The sequence below is a fragment of the Cyclopterus lumpus genome, chromosome 22, assembly GCF_009769545.1.
Source record: "Cyclopterus lumpus isolate fCycLum1 chromosome 22, fCycLum1.pri, whole genome shotgun sequence".
Classification (NCBI taxonomy): domain Eukaryota; kingdom Metazoa; phylum Chordata; class Actinopteri; order Perciformes; family Cyclopteridae; genus Cyclopterus; species Cyclopterus lumpus.
Window position 1 is genome coordinate 18,545,387 of NC_046987.1, and position 19,447 is coordinate 18,564,833.

Sequence of the window (19,447 nt, forward strand, 5' to 3'; positions counted from 1 at the left end):
GAAAAAAGAATAAAAGAATAGATGGAAATATATACTTATAGAAATGCATTTTTTTTTTTCCAACATAATTTTGATAATAATAATTTCTTTAAAAAAAATGTAAAAAAACATTTGTATCTCATCAAAAGTGCTACGAGTAGGTGTGGACAAAATGTGCCTAGACAATTAATATACATATATATATATATAAATATGGGAGAATAGACATTTACTACTTGTATTTACTCATCATTACTCAAATTCACATAGTATACAAATACAATCGTATACATTTGCAGTAGCTGTCGAAGCCAAAACACACCCCTCTGCTCTGACGTCACTTCCTGTTTTCAAAAAAATGGCGAATGGCAACATTAGAGTCGGTTCTTGAGTTGTGTTTTGGTCGCACGTCAGGCGGATCACCCGGAGCCTCTGGGACCCCGGACCGGACTTCTGATGCCGCGATAGGAACCAGATCCGCTTGTCGAAGACTCCCAAAGTAAATCTGCTCGTTTTCTACTCAAACGGTACAAAAGAAATGCGTGTTTTCATGCAACGCACGAGCGGCGTTCACGTTGTATTGAAGCCCCCCCCCCCCTGCTTGAGAGCACATTTAAAACTGTTATTATTTGTCGGCCAACATATAAATAAACGGATGTGCCTGTAAGCCAGCCTGTGTGTGTGTGTGTGTGTGTGTGTGTGTGTGTGTGTGTGTGTGTGTGTGTGTGTGTGTGTGTGTGTGTGTGTGTGTGTGTGTGTGTGCGTGCGTGCGCGTGCGCGTGCGTGTGACACGTCAGCTGGTGTTGGAAATAGTTTGATTGCCTTGAGCGATATGTGCACATCCAACTACCGATGTAGTAATGCACGCATTTAAAGTATAATCACGTTGCTCTGGGTGCAGAGTGTAACCATGAGCGGCCGAAGGAAGAGGGCCCCCCCTGTGAGGGTGGACGAAGACGCCAAGAAGAAGTTGGACTGGAACATGCTGGACGACCGCAAGAGCGAGGAGAACCAGACGCCGACCGGCTCCACTCCTCCTGTCGGGCCTCCTCCCTTTCCCTCTACCACCCAGGACGCAGACGAGGCCGCCTGTAGCGCCTCTAAAGTTCCCGGCACGTCAGCCCCCGCCTCAGCCCCCGCCTCAGCCTCCCTGGCCCTCACCGTGGAGCCCGCTGCGGAGCCGAGCCACACCTGGAAGGCGCTCATCGGGGAGTTCAGCGTCCGGCCGGCTCGGGTCCCGTCGGACTGTGAACGGAGGAGGGCTTTCGTGCTCCGCAGGACGGGCGACCAGCTCTGCCTCAGTTACAGCAGCTGCGATGAGGTCTCGGGGCTGCGGAGGCCCGACGGGGACACCTGCACGGCGGAGTGCAGCCTCCGCGTGGTCCCGCTGGAGGACCTGGACTGGATGCAGAAGAGGAGGGTGGTGCAGCTCTGCCACCAGGCCTCAGAGGGGTCAGTCAAGGTATGAAGGTATTTCAGAGTTAATTCATCATGAGATGAATTGAGGATTAACTATTAATGGTAATGCTGTATGTGCGTGACAGTTTTTTTTATCCATCAGCTGTTTGTCTATCTGCATCTGGCAGGTGGGGATTTACTTGCTGGAAACTGGGCTCGGGAAGCCGGAGTTCCTCAGCGAGGGAAACGCTCGGATGAAGAAAGCGAATCAACTGATGCAGAAGTTAATGGAGTATTTCTACGATTTCATCATCCCCGGTGAGAGTCTGGTGTTTGATGTTTAAGGCTTCCTGTGCGTCTTAAGATCTCCAAAAACAACCCAATAAAAACCTGATTCCTCTGCTGTATTTTCCACGTAGAAGTTGAAGAGAATGAGGAAGAGGAATGTGACACCGACCTGGAGAGGCAGAATGTGGGGGAGCTCTACGATTACGTCAGGCATCAGCACCAGAGAGAGAGCCGGGAGGTGACCTATGAACTCCAGCACAAGGCTCTTATTCCTATTCTCAGACCCTATCAGAGCCAGGCCGTCAACTGGATGCTGAAGAGAGAGAAATACAGGAACACTTCACCTAAAGGTACTGCGGTCTTAAACTGAAATCTTCCAAAGTGTAACATATGATGTTTGCCATTTCTTTCCTCTGAATCTTGAATCTTGAATCTTGGATTTAGTAGCACTTCTTGGCCACTGATGACATTTTAAGTCCGGGGACTGGCCACCAAAGCGGGCCGAGGAAACAAAAAGTTCAAAAATGTCTGCGTCAATACTTTTCCATTTCTCCGCAGAACAAATTCTGCATTTCCTCTGGAGGGAGTTGATCACTCTGTGCGGAAAGAAGTTGTTCTACAACCCTTTTACCGGCTGGTAAGAATTTTCAATGTCGACAGGTCAGTTCACTGAAATCCCCAAAAAACATATGTTCTTATCTTACCACCAGATCTATCTGCCCATGCAGGTTGTTTCAGTTTCATGTGTTGAGGATTGAACACATCTTGTGCTTTTAAAAAATTCATTTAAAAAAAGTTACATTCCACTCATCCCTATTGTGTTGGGTCAGCAGCAACATATCCCCCCCCCCCCCCCCCCCCCCCCCCCAAAAAAAAAGAAGGAGCTCAGCACATAAAACCATATCTGCATGGATAGATACCATTAGAGGTAACTGGGAAGGTATGTCTTTTGGAATTTGACTAAACTCGCCCTGTAATTTGCTATTTCTGTGTTTTTTTGTTTTTTTTGTAGTGATACATTTAAATATTCTTTTTTGTTCTTTTATCTTTCAGCGTAATCCGAGAGTTCCCCGTGACGGGTGTGGAGTGGCCCGGTGGGATCTTGGCGGATGAAATGGGACTGGGAAAGACGGTGGAAGTGTTGGCTCTCATCCTGTTTCACACCCGACAGGACCTGCAGCAGGAGGCCCTCACCATGCCTGTGGTGAGGATAAAAAAAATAACAAGTTCACCTTATTTGTCCCTCTCTTAACCTTCACCGTATTAGTGCCACGTATGATTATTACCAGTCGTACAGTGTAGGATTACAACCGTTCTATTGATTCTAATGTACTGTGTTTTAATTGTTTATCTCTTTTGGTCTCGCAGGGAAGATCCGTAAATTATTTCGTACCTCCTCCTCCTCTGGAGAGGAAGAAAGTTATCCGCTGCAAGTCTGAAGTTCAGCCTAAAATGAAAATATCCTACCCGAGTATGTCACCCAGCATCCTCTCAAACATCACAGCTTTTATTTCCACCGCGTAATTTGATTTTAAATATAATTGTTTTTGGTGCAGCCGTGCGCGTCATGCTCCTCGCTGCAATCAAGGAGATGAGATCTGGCAAAGGAGCCTCCGTCAACGCCGTCTTCGCCTACATCCGCGCCACTTACGGCTACGACCTCTTGAAGAACCGCGGCCACATCAAGAAGATGCTGGCGAAGCTGATCGACGAAGGCCTGGTCGACCGGGTCAAAGGTCGTGGCTTGGCCGGGTCGTTCAAACTGGGAAAGAAATACAAGGAAACCAAGAAGACCTCGTCAGCGATTAAGTCTGTAAGAAACAAAGCGCTTCGAATATATAAACGTTTTATGCCGCAATCGTTTGTATTCTTGAACTCCTGTCTGATATATATATTTTTTTTCTTTCTTTGGTAGAACTCCAAAAACACAGAGGGCACGCCCAGGAAAATGTTTCAGAGACGAGCGAAAGAGAAAGCAGAAGCGGCTCTGCAAAGCTCTCTTCTCGCAGAAGACCAGAGAGACCGGTACACCCCGGCAGAGGAGACGGAAACCACGAAGGAATGGGACGAAAGTCTGAGCGAGAGAGCGGACCAGTCGGAGGACGGGCTGGAGGATAAAAGGGAGTCTGATACGCAGGACTTCCCCCGAATGGAGGATCTCCGTGAAGATAAGGGAGACGCTCCTCGGCTTGAATCCCGGGACGCAGAACCCCCCACCGGAGGGTCCGCGGTCCCGTTCCACAGCCCGGACTACCGCTTTGAGTGCATCTGTGGCAAGCTGGGCCTTCTGGACTACAAGGCTCGCGTCCAGTGCATGAACTGCCAGCTGTGGCAGCACGCCGACTGCGTGAACTACAAAGAAGAAAGCCTCCAGACCACCCCGTTCTACTGCCCCCACTGCCTCGTCGCCATGAAACCCGTCTCCACCGGCGCCACCCTCATCATCTCCCCGAGCTCCATCTGCCACCAGTGGGTGGAGGAGATCAACCGGCACATCAGGTCGTCCTCGCTGCGAGTGCTGGTGAGGAAAAGCAGACGGGCCGACGAGTCTTTGGGGGAGAAAAAGAACATCTGGCCCATGTTGGGATGTTGCTTCTCTCCCTAACCACTTCTTAAAATATCACTACAGCTCCAATATATTGATCATATATATCATTAAGGAAATTTCACGAGTTGACATGCACAAGTCATACGTATATAGTAGGAATATAATTAAATGCTGTGTCAGTTACCATAACTACCGCTAATCATTTTCAACTTGCGTGTTTTGGCAAACCTGAACACAAGTTTTTTTGATTACACTCGCACATCGAAAGATGACATTACTTACACACAGTGCACGGCCCTTTCATCTCAAGTGTTTCATAATCATATATATATATATATATATATATATATATATATATCAATAAGGATTGAGGCAGATATCATTCTCTCTGCAGCAGATTCAGTACATTTTATTCCAAGACGGTTGCATTTGTGTATAAACATTTAATTTTTTTTTTAAGAATTTAAATCTACTGTGAATGTTCCCTTCCTTGTCTCACCTCCTTTTTTTCTTTTCCTTCTTTGGCAAATGTACGCTTCTCTAACCTTGAAGCACACCTTGAAGCTAATCGTATATACATATATATCCCGTCCTGATCTCAGGTGTATCAGGGTGTGAAGAAGCACGGCTTCATCCAGCCACACGTGCTCGCCGAGCAGGACGTGGTCATCACCACCTACGACGTGCTGCGGTCGGAGCTCAACTACGTCGACATCCCCCACAGCAACAGCAAGGACGGACGGCGCTTCCGCAACCAGAAGCGCTACATGGCCGTGCCCAGCCCCCTGGTGGCCGTGGAGTGGTGGCGCATCTGTCTGGACGAGGCGCAGATGGTCGAATGTCCCACGGCCAAGGTGAGTCGAAGGGGAAGACGGGAAATCAGTTTGGTTAGTTCCACGAGAAGGCCTTTGGGTTGATGACCTTATTTCTTGATCAAAACCTTGTATATTCATATGTTGCATGCGTGTAACGTCAGACTATGTGTTTTATTCAATGTTTAATGCTCCTTTTTTATGTTACGGTCAGGCTGCAGAAATGGCGCTCCGCCTCGCATCCGTCAACCGCTGGTGTGTCAGCGGGACTCCGGTCCAGAGAGGCTTAGAAGGTCAAACCCAAGAAATGACCCCAATTATCAAAGCGGCGCCTTGAATACGAGGCTCTGTGATTTATCATTTTTTAAGACTCAACATTATCAACATGTTCTCTGCACAGATCTGTACGGCCTGGTGCTGTTCCTGGGAGTTGACCCCTACTGGGTGAAGCACTGGTGGGTCCGGCTCCTTTACCGGCCGTATCGTCGTGGAAACACGGAGCCGCTGTACAACGTAATTGCTCAATTGTTGTGGCGCTCGGCTAAGAAGGACGTCATTGATCAGGTAGCGCGACATCATTTTTGTGTATTGCCAAAACGTCATCATCATTTTTTTTAAACTTATTTAAATAACGATGAAACACGATATTTTAATTTCAGAAGATGTTGTTTGAAGTTACTCTTGCTTTTATTCTCATGTTGTTCTATTTTAGTTTAGCTTGCGGGCATTAATAGTACTTGTTACACACTCAATATGTATTACTCTGCTGTTTCTATATGTTTATGTTCTTATTCTTCTGTTTCAATCGTTGATCAATCGGATGAATTACATTCTGTCTCCTCCGTTCTGCTCTTCCAGATCCAGATCCCCCCTCAGACCGAGGAGGTGCACTGGCTGCGCTTCTCCCCCGTCGAGGGTCACTTCTACCACCGGCAGCACGAGGTCTGCTCCCAGGACGCGCTGGTCAAACTCCGGAAGATCTCCGACTGGAGCCTGAAACTCGGCAGCCTCGACCGACGCACCGTCCACACCATCCTGTGCCCGCTGCTGAGGCTGCGCCAGGCCTGCTGCCACCCGCAGGCCGTGAGGGGCGAGTTCCTGCCTCTGCAGAAAAGGTTAGACGGCGGCGTTCGTTTCCGAGGCGACGAGAGACGCCTTCCCACCTGAAGGCGGCTGCAGCGGTTAATTAAGAACGAAGCTCCGACTAATTAGAGTATCGCATCGTTCGTAAACGTCACGGGCCGCAGCGACCTTTGTGTTCAATTACGCCAAAGTGTTGTCGTGTTTTGTTTACTCTGTTTTTTTGGTTTTTTTTACTCCCTCTCCTCAGCACCATGACGATGGAGGAGCTCCTGAAGTCCCTGCAGAAGAAATGTCGAGTGGAGTGTGAAGAAGCCCACAGACAATTGGTGTGCGCCCTCAACGGCCTGGCTGGAATCCACATCATCAGAGGTACGGAAACCCCCCGGCTTGTGCCCCCCTCGGCTTCCCGTGGGAATCGAAACACAAAAGACGCGATCTCGTCTTTGTGCATCCGGACGGTTCGCCTTCGGTTAGGGCGATACGTGTGACGTGCATGTTGAGTGTCACTTGTAATCGCCGCCTCCTTTGCAGATGAGTTCGTGGAGGCGACGGAGATGTATAGAGAAGTGCTCCGTTCATCAGAGGAGCACAAAGGACGACTGAAAACCGACTCGTTGCAGGTATTTACGCCCTTTTTTCCTCATGTTTGTGATTAACATGTGAAGGGTTTCCATCTGACGAGAGAGTCGTTTTTGATCCTAATTAATAGCTTGTTTATATTTAAATGTCTTCTTTTTTTTTTTTTTTGTACAATAGAGACTTCACGCTACCCACAATTTGATCGAGCTGCTGAGCGCAAAGCATCCTGGGATACCTCCCACACTGAGAGACGACCGACTGAGTGACGAGGTAATGCACGCATGTTTCTCTCGTTTCACTAATAAACCGTATCCATTTTATTTAGTTGTTTTTTTTAACCTTTTTTTTAAAGAATGGCCTCTGCTCCCCGTCCCCCGGCCCCCCGTCCCCCCCCCCCCCCGCCCCCCCCCGCCCGGTCCCTGTAGGCGGAGCAACTGCGACAGCACTACATGACCAAATACGACTCTGAGGTTGCAGACGCCCATCAGGCTCTGCAGCCGGTGCTCCAGAACATCAAAGAGCTGAAGCGCAAAGTGAGAACTGTGCTCCGTGTTGCCACAGATAATACGTATATACAGAATGATGTACAAGTATAGGAAAACATATTGAATAAAAACTAACATCGACCTTAAACGTGCAATTAAACCCGATTTTAGTGGGGTTGAGGGACACTACTGCTAATATCCTACGCTACTTTTGATTCATAACTAGGAAGCAAATGCTGTTTTTATTGTATTTTTTTTATTCCCGACCATATCTGCATTACTTTAGGTGCATTAGCTCTTACTTGAGTTTTAGTTTCTGATTCATTGAACAAGAATATTTAATAGCTGTTTAATATGTAGACGCACTGAAGTCTGATGGATCTGTATTTGGAGTAACACTGTATTTAAAACCTCTTTTCTGCACATGTGACCGACCTTCTCTCTCTCTCAAGGTCAACCTGAATACTCCCTGGTGGCTGGACGTGGTGGAGAACGCAACCCGGTGCTCCAACGACGACGATCTGGTGTCCCGCATCAAGAACGAGCTGACGTCCAGCTACAAGCAACAGGCCAACAAGCTCTCCATGGCCGACAAGTACGCTGTGAATTTATTTGAAAGAACAGGACGATGGTTCATAGTTGTCCTTTTTACACTGAGGTGATATTAAAAAAAGAAGAAAAAAAAAAGAAGCCAAAATGTGGATGTCCTGCAGGTTCCGTGACGCTTGCGGTCTGCAGTTCCTCCTCACCACTCAAATGAAAGATCTGGTGACGTCCCAAAAGACCGTGCAAGACGCGGTGAAGAGCCTCGAAGGCCCGGCTTCGAAGAAAGTGATCGATGAGGTCACCATCTGTCACCTCAGGCCGATGAGACTGCCACTCAATAAGTGAGTTTTTTTTTATTTTTATAAGCCTCGTTTTGACTTCAAATGCAGAAAATGTTTAACAAGTCTGCTTTTTTTTTTTTTATTTTGACTGCCTGTTTTTTTTTATTATTTATAACTCATCGTCCTTTCTTGTCATATTCTAGTTGTGTTTTTTGCAAGGCGGATGTACTCTTCATCGATTATGAGTCCAAGCTGTTTTCTCACACGTAAGTACAGCAATATTTTTTTTTAAATATCCGTCAAATTGCATGAAAACTTTATTTTAATTATTTTCTCTTTTTTTTTTTTAAATACCCAACAGGGTGAAGGGTCAGACGGCCATCTTTGAAGAAATGATTGAAGACGAAGAGGGTCTGATGGACGACCGTCTCCCGACGACCAGCCGAGGTCTGTGGGCGGCCAGCGAGACGGAGCGCTCTCTGAAAGCCGTCCTGTCTTTCGCCAAAGTGAAGCGCATGGACCCCGAGCTGCTGGAGGAGGGCAACACCTTCATGGAGCTGTTTGACAACTGGAAGAAGGAATACAAGGTTTGCACACACACCTTTAAAAAAAAAAAAAAAAAATATTCTCCAGCAAGCTTAATCCTATTTAAAAAAAAAAAGTTTGCATCAAAATGTCTCTCGTTGTTTACGGCACATTTTATTGTCCATTTCACGTTTGCTATCCGTTGTAAATTGTAAAAAAGGATCACGAGGCAGTTTGTAAAATTAAAAAAATAGATAAGTCAGTAAGGAAATTTGAATCATTGAAAGATTGGTAATATATATATATATTTTCTACATAATGCCCGTAAATGCTAATACTAATGGGAGAAACTGAACGATACCTCTGTGCTGCTCAGGTGCTGCATGAGTACTGGATGGTGCTGAGGAACCACGTGTCGGCCATCGATGAGCTCGGCATGGCGACGGAGAGGCTACGCGTGCGTCTGCCCGACGAGCCGAAGCCCAAACTACTGCACATCATCGAGCCACACGAGGTCCGTTAACGAGACTTATTGTTTTTTATTTTAGGATGTTTTAAATATGTTATGTAAAGTGTCTTTGAGTACTTTGAAAAGCGCTATATAAATGAAATGCATTATTATTATTATGCATTATAACAACATGGTAATGGAAGTCCATCCTGTTTTAAAAGGCACTTAAAACGGGTCCATTTTATTTATATTGCCCTGTATCACAAATCACAACTTCTGCAAATTAAATCACACTTTAATGGGGGGGGGAAATAAATGCTATTAAAGCTGTAAAATCACTGTGTGCGTTTACTCTTTTAATTTCCACTCCAAAACTTGATTTGCAGAGTTGTGTTACTATGAAAACCCGAATGTTTAATGTGTTTCTTAATCAGAAAAATGCATATTTTATATCTGTAGATACAAAAGTGTAGATACAGTGAAGTTCATGTAATGAAAGTTAACTTTCTTTAACATTTTGCCACTAATGTGCGCATGAAGTTATGGCTGGTTTCGTCCTAAATGATAAACTGTTTATGAAGATCGAGTCCAGACTCTGACCCGGGTATCGGACATCTTTCTCTGTGAATGTTTCCACGGATGTAATATTCTGCCTGACGTATCTTCATTGCATTCCTGACCCCTGACCTCCCAGGTGGAGCAGAACAGAGTGAAGCTGTTGAACGACCAGGCGGTGGCCAAGTCTCAACTCCAAAAGAAGCTCGGACAGTTTCTGTACCTCACCAATCTGGAGAAGGTCGTTTACGTTTGAGAGCAAACTACAGCAATTCCTTCAGAGACTTTTATCTCAAACTTTAAACGACATGCATTCCTCTGTTTCCAGTCCCAGGACAAGTCGACTGGAGGGCTGAACCCAGAGCCGTGTCCCATCTGCGCCCGGCCCCTGGGACAAGAGGTGAGCATTGGTTTCGTTTGCGAGGGACATTTAAAACGTTTTTTATTTCTACATCCCTGGTTGTTGATGCACTGGAGGAGCTGCAGTGACATCTCGTCTGAAGCAGATTCCTTCTGCACCAGGATTCACATGTTCAGCATTTGTGTACTTTTTATAATTTAGCATTTGTGTACAAAACACTGAATTGATGGTAATAATGTGCCTGGTGCATCCAGGAGGTCAGCGGCGGGGAAGATTTCTCTTTTTTTGGGCTTCAAATACATAGCTTAAAAATGTACTTACTTGAATGATTTAAAATCTCCCGGACTACGTTATTTAGTATTTTATCATTCAGTTTCACTCATCAGGGTTCTATATTTGACACTTTTAATTGCATTACCGCGTCTCTTCTCAAAGTGGGCCGTGCTGATCTGCGGCCACTGCTTCTGCAACGAGTGCATCGCCATCATCGTGGAGCAGTACAGCGTGGGCTCGAGGCGGCGCGCCATCAAATGTGCCATTTGCAGGCAGACCACGGCCCACGCGGAGATCTCCTACGTGTTCACCACCCAGTCGTCCAGCCAGGACCAGGACGTCCCGGTCATGGTCGGTCCAAAACGGCTCAATTGTCCCAAACGTGGCGCTTAAGGGATTTATACTGTTGATTCATGGCCTTGTGACGTATCTAATTGTGATTTACCACCGCTTTAAGGCTATTAAAATGTCCTCCTCCTCCCCGTGTTTCTCAGGGAAGCCACTCGACCAAAGTCGAGGCGGTAGTGAGAACCCTGAAGAAGATTCAAGTGTCCGACCCCGGGGCCAAGTGTCTCGTCTTCTCCACGGTAACCGCAAACTGTGCCCCGCTCTGCGAGATGGTGATTTTACTTTTTGAGGACACGGAGCGTGGGTCTGACCCCGGGGTCGCTTCTGTTTTTTTTTCTCCCGCACAGTGGCTGAGTGTCCTGGACATCATCGCGAAGGCCTTGTTCGACAACAACATGGAGTTCTCTCAAATCAACGGGATTCACAAATTTCAGGTTCTTTTTTTTTCAAAATTTCATTGGAACCGTCGCACCACGTAGCGGTGGAGTTTTTACCACTTAAGAACAATTCACTTGTCACAGAACACCTCTCTAAAGACATCCACATACAGAGTAATTACCCAATGTGCCACTTCACCCAAACACATCATTCATACAACTCTATTTTTAGGTTAAATAAATCTTTTGACATGAAAACACAACTTAAAATTGTATTAATCCCGTAAATGAAGGAAAACCAAGGTCCAGCTCACCACCAATATCTTATCATTTGTCTTTTTGCCTCGAGGCCATCTTAAAACTTACAAGACACCTCGTACCGACTTCTCTTTCCCAGGAGAACCTGTGCTCCTTCAAATACGAAGAGAAGATCAACATCCTGCTCCTCCCTCTCCACACCGGCTCCAACGGCCTGAACATCATCGAGGCGACTCACGTGCTGCTGGTGGAGCCGATCCTCAACCCCGCCCACGAGCTGCAGGCCGTAGGCAGAGTGCACCGGATTGGCCAAACAAAGTGAGACGCGGGGGGGGGGGTGACTTCTTTTCATTTGGGAACTTTTACAGCAGTTTAACACGTGCAGTTCAGTTTTTTTCTTCATATTTGTTGGTGATTTGGAGGTTTTATGGCTTCAAATCATGCACAACGTTATATATACTTCCTGACATGTGGCCTCCCACTATTCTTTTGTACGTTTTGTGTAACTTCAGTTGTTGTCTCTGTCCGCCAGGCCAACATTCGTTCACAAATTCCTCATCAAATCCACCATTGAAGAGAGGATGCAGGCGATGCTGAAGACCGCAGACAAAAGGTCAGAATACTAACGGAATAAAGTCAATAGCACTTTTTAAAAAATATATATATATATATATATATATATATATATATATATATATATATATATATATATATATATATATATATATATATATTTAAAACCAATAAATTCAGAGGCAAGATAACGCCTGACGTTTTTTAAATTTTAATTCCAGTCACACCAGCACAACCATGAAGCACTCGGAGGCTGCCGTGCTGACCGTGGCCGACCTGGCGGATCTTTTTACTGAAGACACAGAACACCTGGAGTGAATCTGCACACCTGGACAGCAATGGAGGAAACACAGGCAGAGAGAGCCCACTCGCTCTACTGGTGGGAGAAGGACTCCGATTTTGCACATTTAACTTCTTTTTATATATATATAAACCAGCTTGAAGTTATCAAATACATTCCCTCAACAAAAAAAAAAAGACATTTTATCCGATCACTGACAGCTGATGTCTCTTAATTGTGTCGCCGTTTTTAATCTCTTTTGTGTATTTGGATCACTTGTCATAGTGATGTCTGCTGTTCAAGTCCATGTTTAATTGTCACATTTGACTAGACTGAGCAGTATTTTTTGCCTGTGTTAATCTATTATTCTGTTTTATGCATTTATATACACAACTTCACTGTACGTTTAGTGGGAATTGGAGGAACTTGAACGCAGCGATTTGAGGTTTCCTTCACGACTATCAGGAAATAAACAGGACGTCGACCTGTTGTGACCAGCTCTTTATCTGGGGCTTTTATTGTGGTGTATCTTGTCTTTGTGTAAAAAAAATGGAAGCTCTCTTTTACAATTGGAAAAAGTAGTAAGAGATTATAGCAGGATTTTCTGAAAGCCATGTGTCTGCCAGACAAGTCCGCCGAACACAAAACCGAAAGCACAAGATTTAGTGTCTTGGAAACCAATCTTGTAAATTTAAAACTCGTAAAAGTCAGAAAGTGGGAGACCTTTTTCTGCCACATTAGCTCAGATTACCACTTTCCAAATTGTGTGGACAAGTTTATTAGAGATGTGGCTGTTTTATTGCGTTTCTCCTTTTTTTTTTTTTTTTAAAGTGATGAAAATAATGTTTCCGTTCTTGTGTTTGCCCGCGCAAGTATTTTATGGTCTCTTCCACCACACGCACACACACGCACACACACGCACACACACGCACACACACGCTCGCGGGCCTTTTTTTGGCATCGTGACTGAATTGCCCTCAACTCGTAATTTGCTTTCTTCTCGTCCCGACCCGACTGGGATTCCCGCACCAGTAAAAGATTTTAAAATGTCCAGACAAAAGAGGAGGGGGGTGGGGGGGTCGTCCCGTTGTCACATGGTTACCAGACTCGTAGGGAGAAAAAAAAAACCGTCTGTAAGATGTTTACCAATAGGACGTACGTGTTACCTTGGACTCCCCTCAGCTCCCCCTATTCATGTGTGGAATCTCATTGTTGGTGCGGACATCATTCAGACTGGTGTTTTTAAGGCCAGAGGGAGGCTCCTGATTCATTAGAGACGTGTTTTCGAGGGGTTGGTAGTAAGGGAGAGAAGGGTGGGGGGCACTACGTCTTGTTGGTGACAGCGAGCTGTGGTTGAAGAGTCCCCGGGAGGTTTTTTTAAATATTTTTTTAACAGAGCTTCGGGGAGAGGGCCAAAAGGTAGTGGCTGAGCGAGAAGAGAAACCCAGAGGGAGAGTCCTGGGAAGATGGCACCTGCCAGTTTGGTTCTCGCCTGGTTACTGTTCACCATGAGGATGGTCACCGCGGCGGCGTATCTGGAGCAGCCGGAGGAGGAGGGTGAGCTCACACTCAAGTGTCAAGGGGTCGTATTCATTCACAAAGTCATTAAGAGAGCAACTTTTCATATTGACGATTATTGGTTCAACATGGGCGTTCCCTGGCTTTAAACTTTGGTTGTTTTTAAAGTGATGATTTATTGCTTCAGGTCAAGTAAAAAACACTTTCTAGTTATTTTTGAATTAATTATTTAGCAGGATGCTTTTCTTTGGTAAAAGGAGCAAAATACAAGTAAAGGTCAGAAGTATCAATAATAAAAGTACTCATTATGCAGCAGAATGACCCCTCTGTGACTGAACGTTACTACACAAAATTGTAATGTTTACTATTGGTAGTTTCATCTTTAAAATACATTATATTTTAAGTATACATCATATATTTGTTAATCTTATTTGAAAAGTAACTTACTTACTTAACAATATTAGCATACAACAGTATAAAGTCACGGATCATGGACATACTACCGTTTAGATGTCAATAACTGGCCTTTGTTATACAGATTGTCTACAGGTATTAACATATGTTAAGTACATAAAGTTGAGTTTAAAAAGTCATCAACATCTCTTTTCATAAAACAAACGTTGGTTTTGTGTGAGACGTCCTCTTTTCTTTCCTTCTCCCCGTTAAGAGCTCAACGACACCGTCATTTGTACCAACGACCACATGGAGGTCGTTATCCCGAGCGCTTTCTTCCTCAACAAAGTGCCTCCAGTTTATGTAAGTGAGCACCTTTTTTTTTTTTTTAAATTTATTTATTATTTCACCGATGTTCCTAAACTACGCGCACTGCGATGTTGATTTAATAAAATGTATTTATTTATTGTTTTAGGTTGAAGATTTGCATCTAAATGATCCGGAGTGCCGCGGCGTTGAGGTGGGAGACGACTACGTCTTCAGCATCAAGACAAATCTCTCCGACTGTGGAACAATAATGGTACTCGGCCTCCTTGCTTCTCTTCCTCGTGTCAGCAGGAGTCAAATAATGCACGTGAACTCTTAAAACATTTAGAACAACCCTCGACAGAAGCTGAAGACAAATTACACTCGGCGACAACACAACATTAACACCCCCCGTATAAATAAATCTAACTTTTTATTTTACGATGTCTGCGGGGTTGTCGTGGGAACCAAGACCAGACACTTGTGGACTGAGGGTCTCTGTGTTCAGACGGGTACGATGCAATTTAGCTCAGAGCCAGTATAATAAGATGGACGGAGAAAGGCACGACACTCGGAGGCCAGAGAGAAAGGAGTGAAGAGAAAAAGAAAGGGGGTGCATGTCAACAAAGAAGGGCGGCGTTGTTTCTGTTTCGCCTCCATCAGCCTTATTCAAAGCAGCGAGGGGACCCTGAATGGCCTAAATTAGCGTGATTTACATGGAAATTATTATTTGTTGCCGTTCACTGAATAGGAAAGCCGTAAATCAGCCTCCTGATTATTTCAAATCCCTACTTCAGCACACGAGTGTCCTTGAATTACTCGCCTGGAATGCATGACGATCTTTTGTCTCGTAAAAAGAGAGCACAAAAAAAAAAGGTTAACGCGGCTTTCAACGGCGGAGGACATCTCCCCGTGCTCCACCTCGGCAGTTTAACAAGGAGACGAGTGAGCCTCCTCTGGATCAGATGGCCGTCGCTAGAGGAGAAGAATGCCAGAGCTGTCAATCTCGCTTTCAACCTTGAAACTTTTAAAGAAATGAAGGAACTGTTGGGTTTAAAAGGTCAGACTCTTTTTTTTTTTTCGCGGCCCTGTTTCAGCCGCACTCAGCGAGCCTTCGTGTTACCCAGTTTTAAGTGCAGCTGGGGGATCTGCTGCTCGCTGCAGGGACCTGTCAGTGGTGCTCACAGTGGGGGGGGGGGGGGGGGTTGTGTGTTTACCAAGAGGTAGTAAAAGATGTCTCAAACGTTGGAGCTCAAGGCCATTCGTCCTGCTCGGAGAGCACAGAGGACCTGAACGCAACCTGTTCAACCCGCCACGTTTTACGATTTCTAAATATGTCGGCTGCAAACGGTTGAATATTGAGCGGTGTCACATTTCATATTGTGTTAATGTGTGATAACCGTAGAGGTTATAGCTCGGGAAAGAGACATAATGGAACCTCTATGTTTTAATGGGATTTTATAACAAGGAGCATTATTTGCATCTTACATGTAACCACATTCACACCACCATACTACCTTGCTTACAGTTGAAAATAATTCATTAGCAACTATTTTAATAATCAATCGTTTAACTTGTTTTTCAAGCAAACTTGTTCTGGGTTTTCAAAAGTGAGAATGTTCTGCTTACATTGTGGTACACTTTATATTTGTGGGTTTTGGACTGTTGGCTGAACAAAAGCAAAAGACTCATTCATACTATCTTGGGCTCTTGAAAATGACATTATTTATTAACGTTTTTTTCTGTTTTATAGACCAAAGACTAATTAATAAAGAAAAATAACTGGCGGATTAGTTGATTAAAATAAGTTATTTGCAGCCCTTGGGTCATGTGCTGCTGTCCAAGTCAGTACTCTTTTAGCTGAAGCGCTGACACGACCCGTCAAATCAATCATTTGGTCCATCGAGAACATTAAACAGCAGATATATTTATTTATTTGGATTAGCTACTAACAGCTCATCTTCCTGGCCTCCTTTTGACACTTGACTAATTGTCATTAAAACATTCTCCAGTCATGCATTCTCAAATGAGGATTTTTGCTGCTATTCTATTCATTATGTGAAAGTAAATTGAATATACTTGTGTTTTGAGGACGTCCCCTTGGGTTTTTAGGATATTGTGAATTTCCATTACTTTCTAACAATTTACATAAATCAAATGAATACTAAGCAATAATCTGCAAGTTCATCAATAATCAAGTACTAATTTGTTTCAGAATAAATAAGCAAGGCTCACTGCCCCGTTAGTTATGTAGTTAAAAGGAATTCGAAGAGTGTAAAGGCGGCGCTGCGTGATGTTTGGCCACGGAGGTCGAGGAGTGGAGGTCAGCGGGTCACCGCCAGGACTGTTGAGCTGCCCGAGGTTTTGAACTAAATGAAACCTGCAAGAAGAGACGGCCTCTTGATACCCGCTCTCCTCAAGCTCCACGGTTCACACACAAAATAGCGTCGTGGATATCTATTCAGAAATGTTTTGCACTTAGCAAATAAAATGTGTCTCACTTGGTGATATTTTAAATGTACTTTTATTTAATCTCACTCTCCTCAGGCCTCGGATGATTCACACATCATGTTCATAAACACGATACACAACAACGATTCGGAGGTCATAACGAGGAACTACATCAACATAACATTTGTGTGCCGCTACCCCGTGAACTACCTGGTCCAACAACCCAACGGGGAGAACATGATTAGAGTTGACGTCAGGTGAGTTTGAATTTAAATCGACTCCTGAATGGTTTTTCATTATTGGGTTTTAATCCTCTTATTTTTTATTGTTTTTTGGACAGAACCATCACTTTGAACACAGAGGACGGGAACTTCTCCGTGTCGATGTTGCTGTACAAAGACGAGGCGTTCGAGAACCGGTGGACCACTGTGCCGTCGCTGACGTTGGAGGACGACATCTTTGTGAAAGTCTTCATGGTAAATCACTACAGAGTGTTAATATATTACTAAAGAATTCAACTGAACATGCACCTTACATTGTGTGTACAATTTAGAGCAATATTTTGTGATTTGGATGACATGCCATGAAGGGAAAATGGTAGTAAAATGTAATGAGTGTATGCTGAGCTTTGAAAAACACATTAAAGTATTCTTACTTGACAGCTATTTTTGGAGTAGATGAAGCACGTTGTTACACAACGTTAAGCAATTGGTTGTGGACGCTCCTGGCAATGGTGGAAATCCAACCCTCGAACTCATGACCAGATAGTAATTTGAGCGTCCATGTTTACTTTCTATGTATCATGTTTGTTGCCCGGTTTGGAAAACCTCGTGTAAAGAATGACTCCACTCTTTCTGTCCGGCAGATACCGGCCCACCTGATGCTGCGTATGGAGAGATGCTGGGCTACACCGACCAGTGATCCATACAGTAATATTCAGTACACCTTCATCCGAGACAGGTAGACAACAGTTCAAACTAAAGAAGATTTCTTATTTAATGAGCAAACGGGGGGCGGTGGGGGGGAGAGAAACGTCCCATAGTGCAGCTATACAGTGGCTTTTCCATGTGCCATGTTGCAGCAGAAAAAGTATGAATAAAATAAGTTTAGATACTTTGTATTTGTTATGGTGAAACCTGCTTATGGCATGTGTGTACATTTCCACACACTCACCTCTGTGTCCTCTTCCAGGAGCACTGTTGAAATCTGAAATAAAAGAATTTGTTGGCCAGACGCTCTCAGAGCCGGGTCATGTGACTCCTGTCTGAGAGGCCACGTGCATTTCACTTCAACAGCTGTGCATGTCCTTGACAACCAGGCGGTATTTGGAACTGTAGGCAACAGCAAAGCAATGAAATGCCCAAAGATTCCCTGACTTCTTTGTCTCCCTTTCCCGTAGCTGCCCGGTGTTGTCAAATGAACAGACCCTTAGCGTGCTGAAGAACGGCCGCGGCCCGGAGGCCACGTTCAGGATACAAATGTTCAAGTTCGTCGGCAGCTCTTACACCGACGTCTTCCTCCACTGCAACGTCCAGATCTGCCACAACACCCAGGGGATGTGTCAGCCTGTGAGTGAGCTCGTGCAGCCCCCCCCCCCCATTCCTCAAACTGCAGTCAGAGGCCAGTTGAGACAAGTAGCCTGCTATATGTGCAGCTTATGTCCTTAATATAGACCCATTGGCCTAGAATTGTTTTTCAGCCATATGATCTTGTGTAGTTAAGCTCCGAGGCCTAATTTAAAATGTGCACTGCTTGACATCTAGACGTGTGTCTCTGTTGTTTTACTCATCTATTTGCCCAACAGAACTGCTCCAGTGAAGATGAATTCATCCGGACACGCAGAGACATCCCTCTGTCCCATACAGTGTCTTATGGACCAATCAGACGAATACTTAACAGTGAAAAGCCCAGTCTGAGTATGTTTATTTCGTCTCCATCTCATATGGGTCTCAGAGCTTTAGCTTTTAAATCTTTAAGAGCCTATAGAGATTCTAGATAAGTGTATGCAATTCATATGCAAAGTGTGGTTCCACCTGTGTCCTTTTTTCTACGTAGATGCAGGCAGATTCCCCCACGTGGAGACTCTTGTCCTCGGAGGGCTGCTGGTCGTCTTGCTGCTGGTCACCGGCGTGTTCGGGAGGCTGTGGCTTCGCTCCCGACGTTTCTACCCAGCGCGGGAGGCTCAGCTCACTCTGTCCAACATCCACCACATCTCAGAGGTGGCCTCGTGAATCGGGGGGGGGGAATCACGGAACACGGACCCTTTTTTTGAACCAATAAAATGACCACACAAACATGTAAAAAAAAATAGAAACGCATGTTCAGGTGGGATTTATTATAATAAGAATAAGAACGGTGAACATCTTGCATATGTTCCTCTTTATAGAATTAATTTCCTGGATTGTAAGAAATCAGCCTAATAAAAGAATTTCCCTGAAGGGTTGTCTCAATTGTTATTTTCCCAGTGGTGAAAAAGTGTATATTCACGTATTCAAGCACCATTTTGAGGTACTTTAGAGCTTTCAATTTGTACTTCTGCTTTACTACATTGTTATAGTGACTATGCCTCTAGATACAATCTGAATATGCCAAGCATACGACCATAAACAAATTAATTGTTATAGATGAAACAGCCCAATATTGTTAAATAGTAATAACGTTTTACAGGGTGAAAAGGGCAGTACTTTCTGGTATTAAATAAGTCATTAGGTTTTAATACTTTAAATGCATTAATTGTACTTGTAATAGGAGAATAGTACATTTTGTATTTAGAATCCCA

General features: G+C 44.6%; 2 protein-coding genes across 4 annotated transcripts; both read left to right on the forward strand.

Moving 5' to 3' along the window:
- Positions 1-338: 338 nt before the first annotated feature.
- shprh (SNF2 histone linker PHD RING helicase) lies at positions 339-12,197 on the forward strand. Of its 2 annotated transcripts, none has more exons than XM_034562618.1 (30): positions 339-506; positions 881-1,441; positions 1,566-1,695; positions 1,797-2,015; positions 2,224-2,302; positions 2,719-2,869; positions 3,034-3,136; positions 3,222-3,478; positions 3,581-4,186; positions 4,816-5,067; positions 5,240-5,318; positions 5,426-5,589; positions 5,884-6,140; positions 6,356-6,477; positions 6,640-6,728; positions 6,865-6,957; positions 7,113-7,220; positions 7,625-7,767; positions 7,886-8,059; positions 8,203-8,265; positions 8,361-8,586; positions 8,901-9,038; positions 9,670-9,771; positions 9,859-9,930; positions 10,327-10,515; positions 10,659-10,751; positions 10,860-10,946; positions 11,287-11,465; positions 11,680-11,760; positions 11,942-12,197. In XM_034562618.1, the coding sequence occupies exons 2-30, from the start codon at positions 890-892 to the stop codon at positions 12,036-12,038; spliced, it is 4,905 nt and encodes a 1,634-aa protein (XP_034418509.1). In that variant the 5' UTR covers positions 339-506; positions 881-889; the 3' UTR covers positions 12,039-12,197. The 2 variants fall into 2 exon arrangements, with proteins under 2 accessions (XP_034418509.1, XP_034418508.1); XM_034562617.1 differs by having other exon boundaries at positions 339-478.
- On the forward strand, positions 11,992-19,351 carry si:dkeyp-110a12.4 (alpha-tectorin). Of its 2 annotated transcripts, XM_034562698.1 has the most exons (10): positions 11,992-12,099; positions 13,397-13,557; positions 14,186-14,274; positions 14,387-14,491; positions 16,765-16,925; positions 17,009-17,144; positions 17,534-17,628; positions 18,068-18,236; positions 18,473-18,584; positions 18,724-19,351. In XM_034562698.1, the coding sequence occupies exons 2-10, from the start codon at positions 13,467-13,469 to the stop codon at positions 18,897-18,899; spliced, it is 1,134 nt and encodes a 377-aa protein (XP_034418589.1). In that variant the 5' UTR covers positions 11,992-12,099; positions 13,397-13,466; the 3' UTR covers positions 18,900-19,351. The 2 variants fall into 2 exon arrangements, with proteins under 2 accessions (XP_034418589.1, XP_034418588.1); XM_034562697.1 differs by lacking the exon at positions 11,992-12,099 and having other exon boundaries at positions 12,313-13,557.
- The last annotated feature ends 96 nt before the right edge of the window (positions 19,352-19,447 follow it).

Bases quoted from the DNA above. Each gene is read 5' to 3' on its own strand.
- shprh (XM_034562618.1), top strand. From the start codon at position 890: ATGAGCGGCCGAAGGAAGAGGGCCCCCCCTGTGAGGGTGGACGAAGAC. The intron at 10,947-11,286 runs GTTCTTTTTTTT...TCTCTTTCCCAG, and splicing joins ACGGGATTCACAAATTTCAG to GAGAACCTGTGCTCCTTCAA. The intron at 11,761-11,941 runs GTCAGAATACTA...TTTTAATTCCAG, and splicing joins CTGAAGACCGCAGACAAAAG to TCACACCAGCACAACCATGA.
- si:dkeyp-110a12.4 (XM_034562698.1), top strand. From the start codon at position 13,467: ATGGCACCTGCCAGTTTGGTTCTCGCCTGGTTACTGTTCACCATGAGG. The intron at 17,145-17,533 runs GTAAATCACTAC...TCTGTCCGGCAG, and splicing joins TCTTTGTGAAAGTCTTCATG to ATACCGGCCCACCTGATGCT. The intron at 17,629-18,067 runs GTAGACAACAGT...CCTTTCCCGTAG, and splicing joins TACACCTTCATCCGAGACAG to CTGCCCGGTGTTGTCAAATG.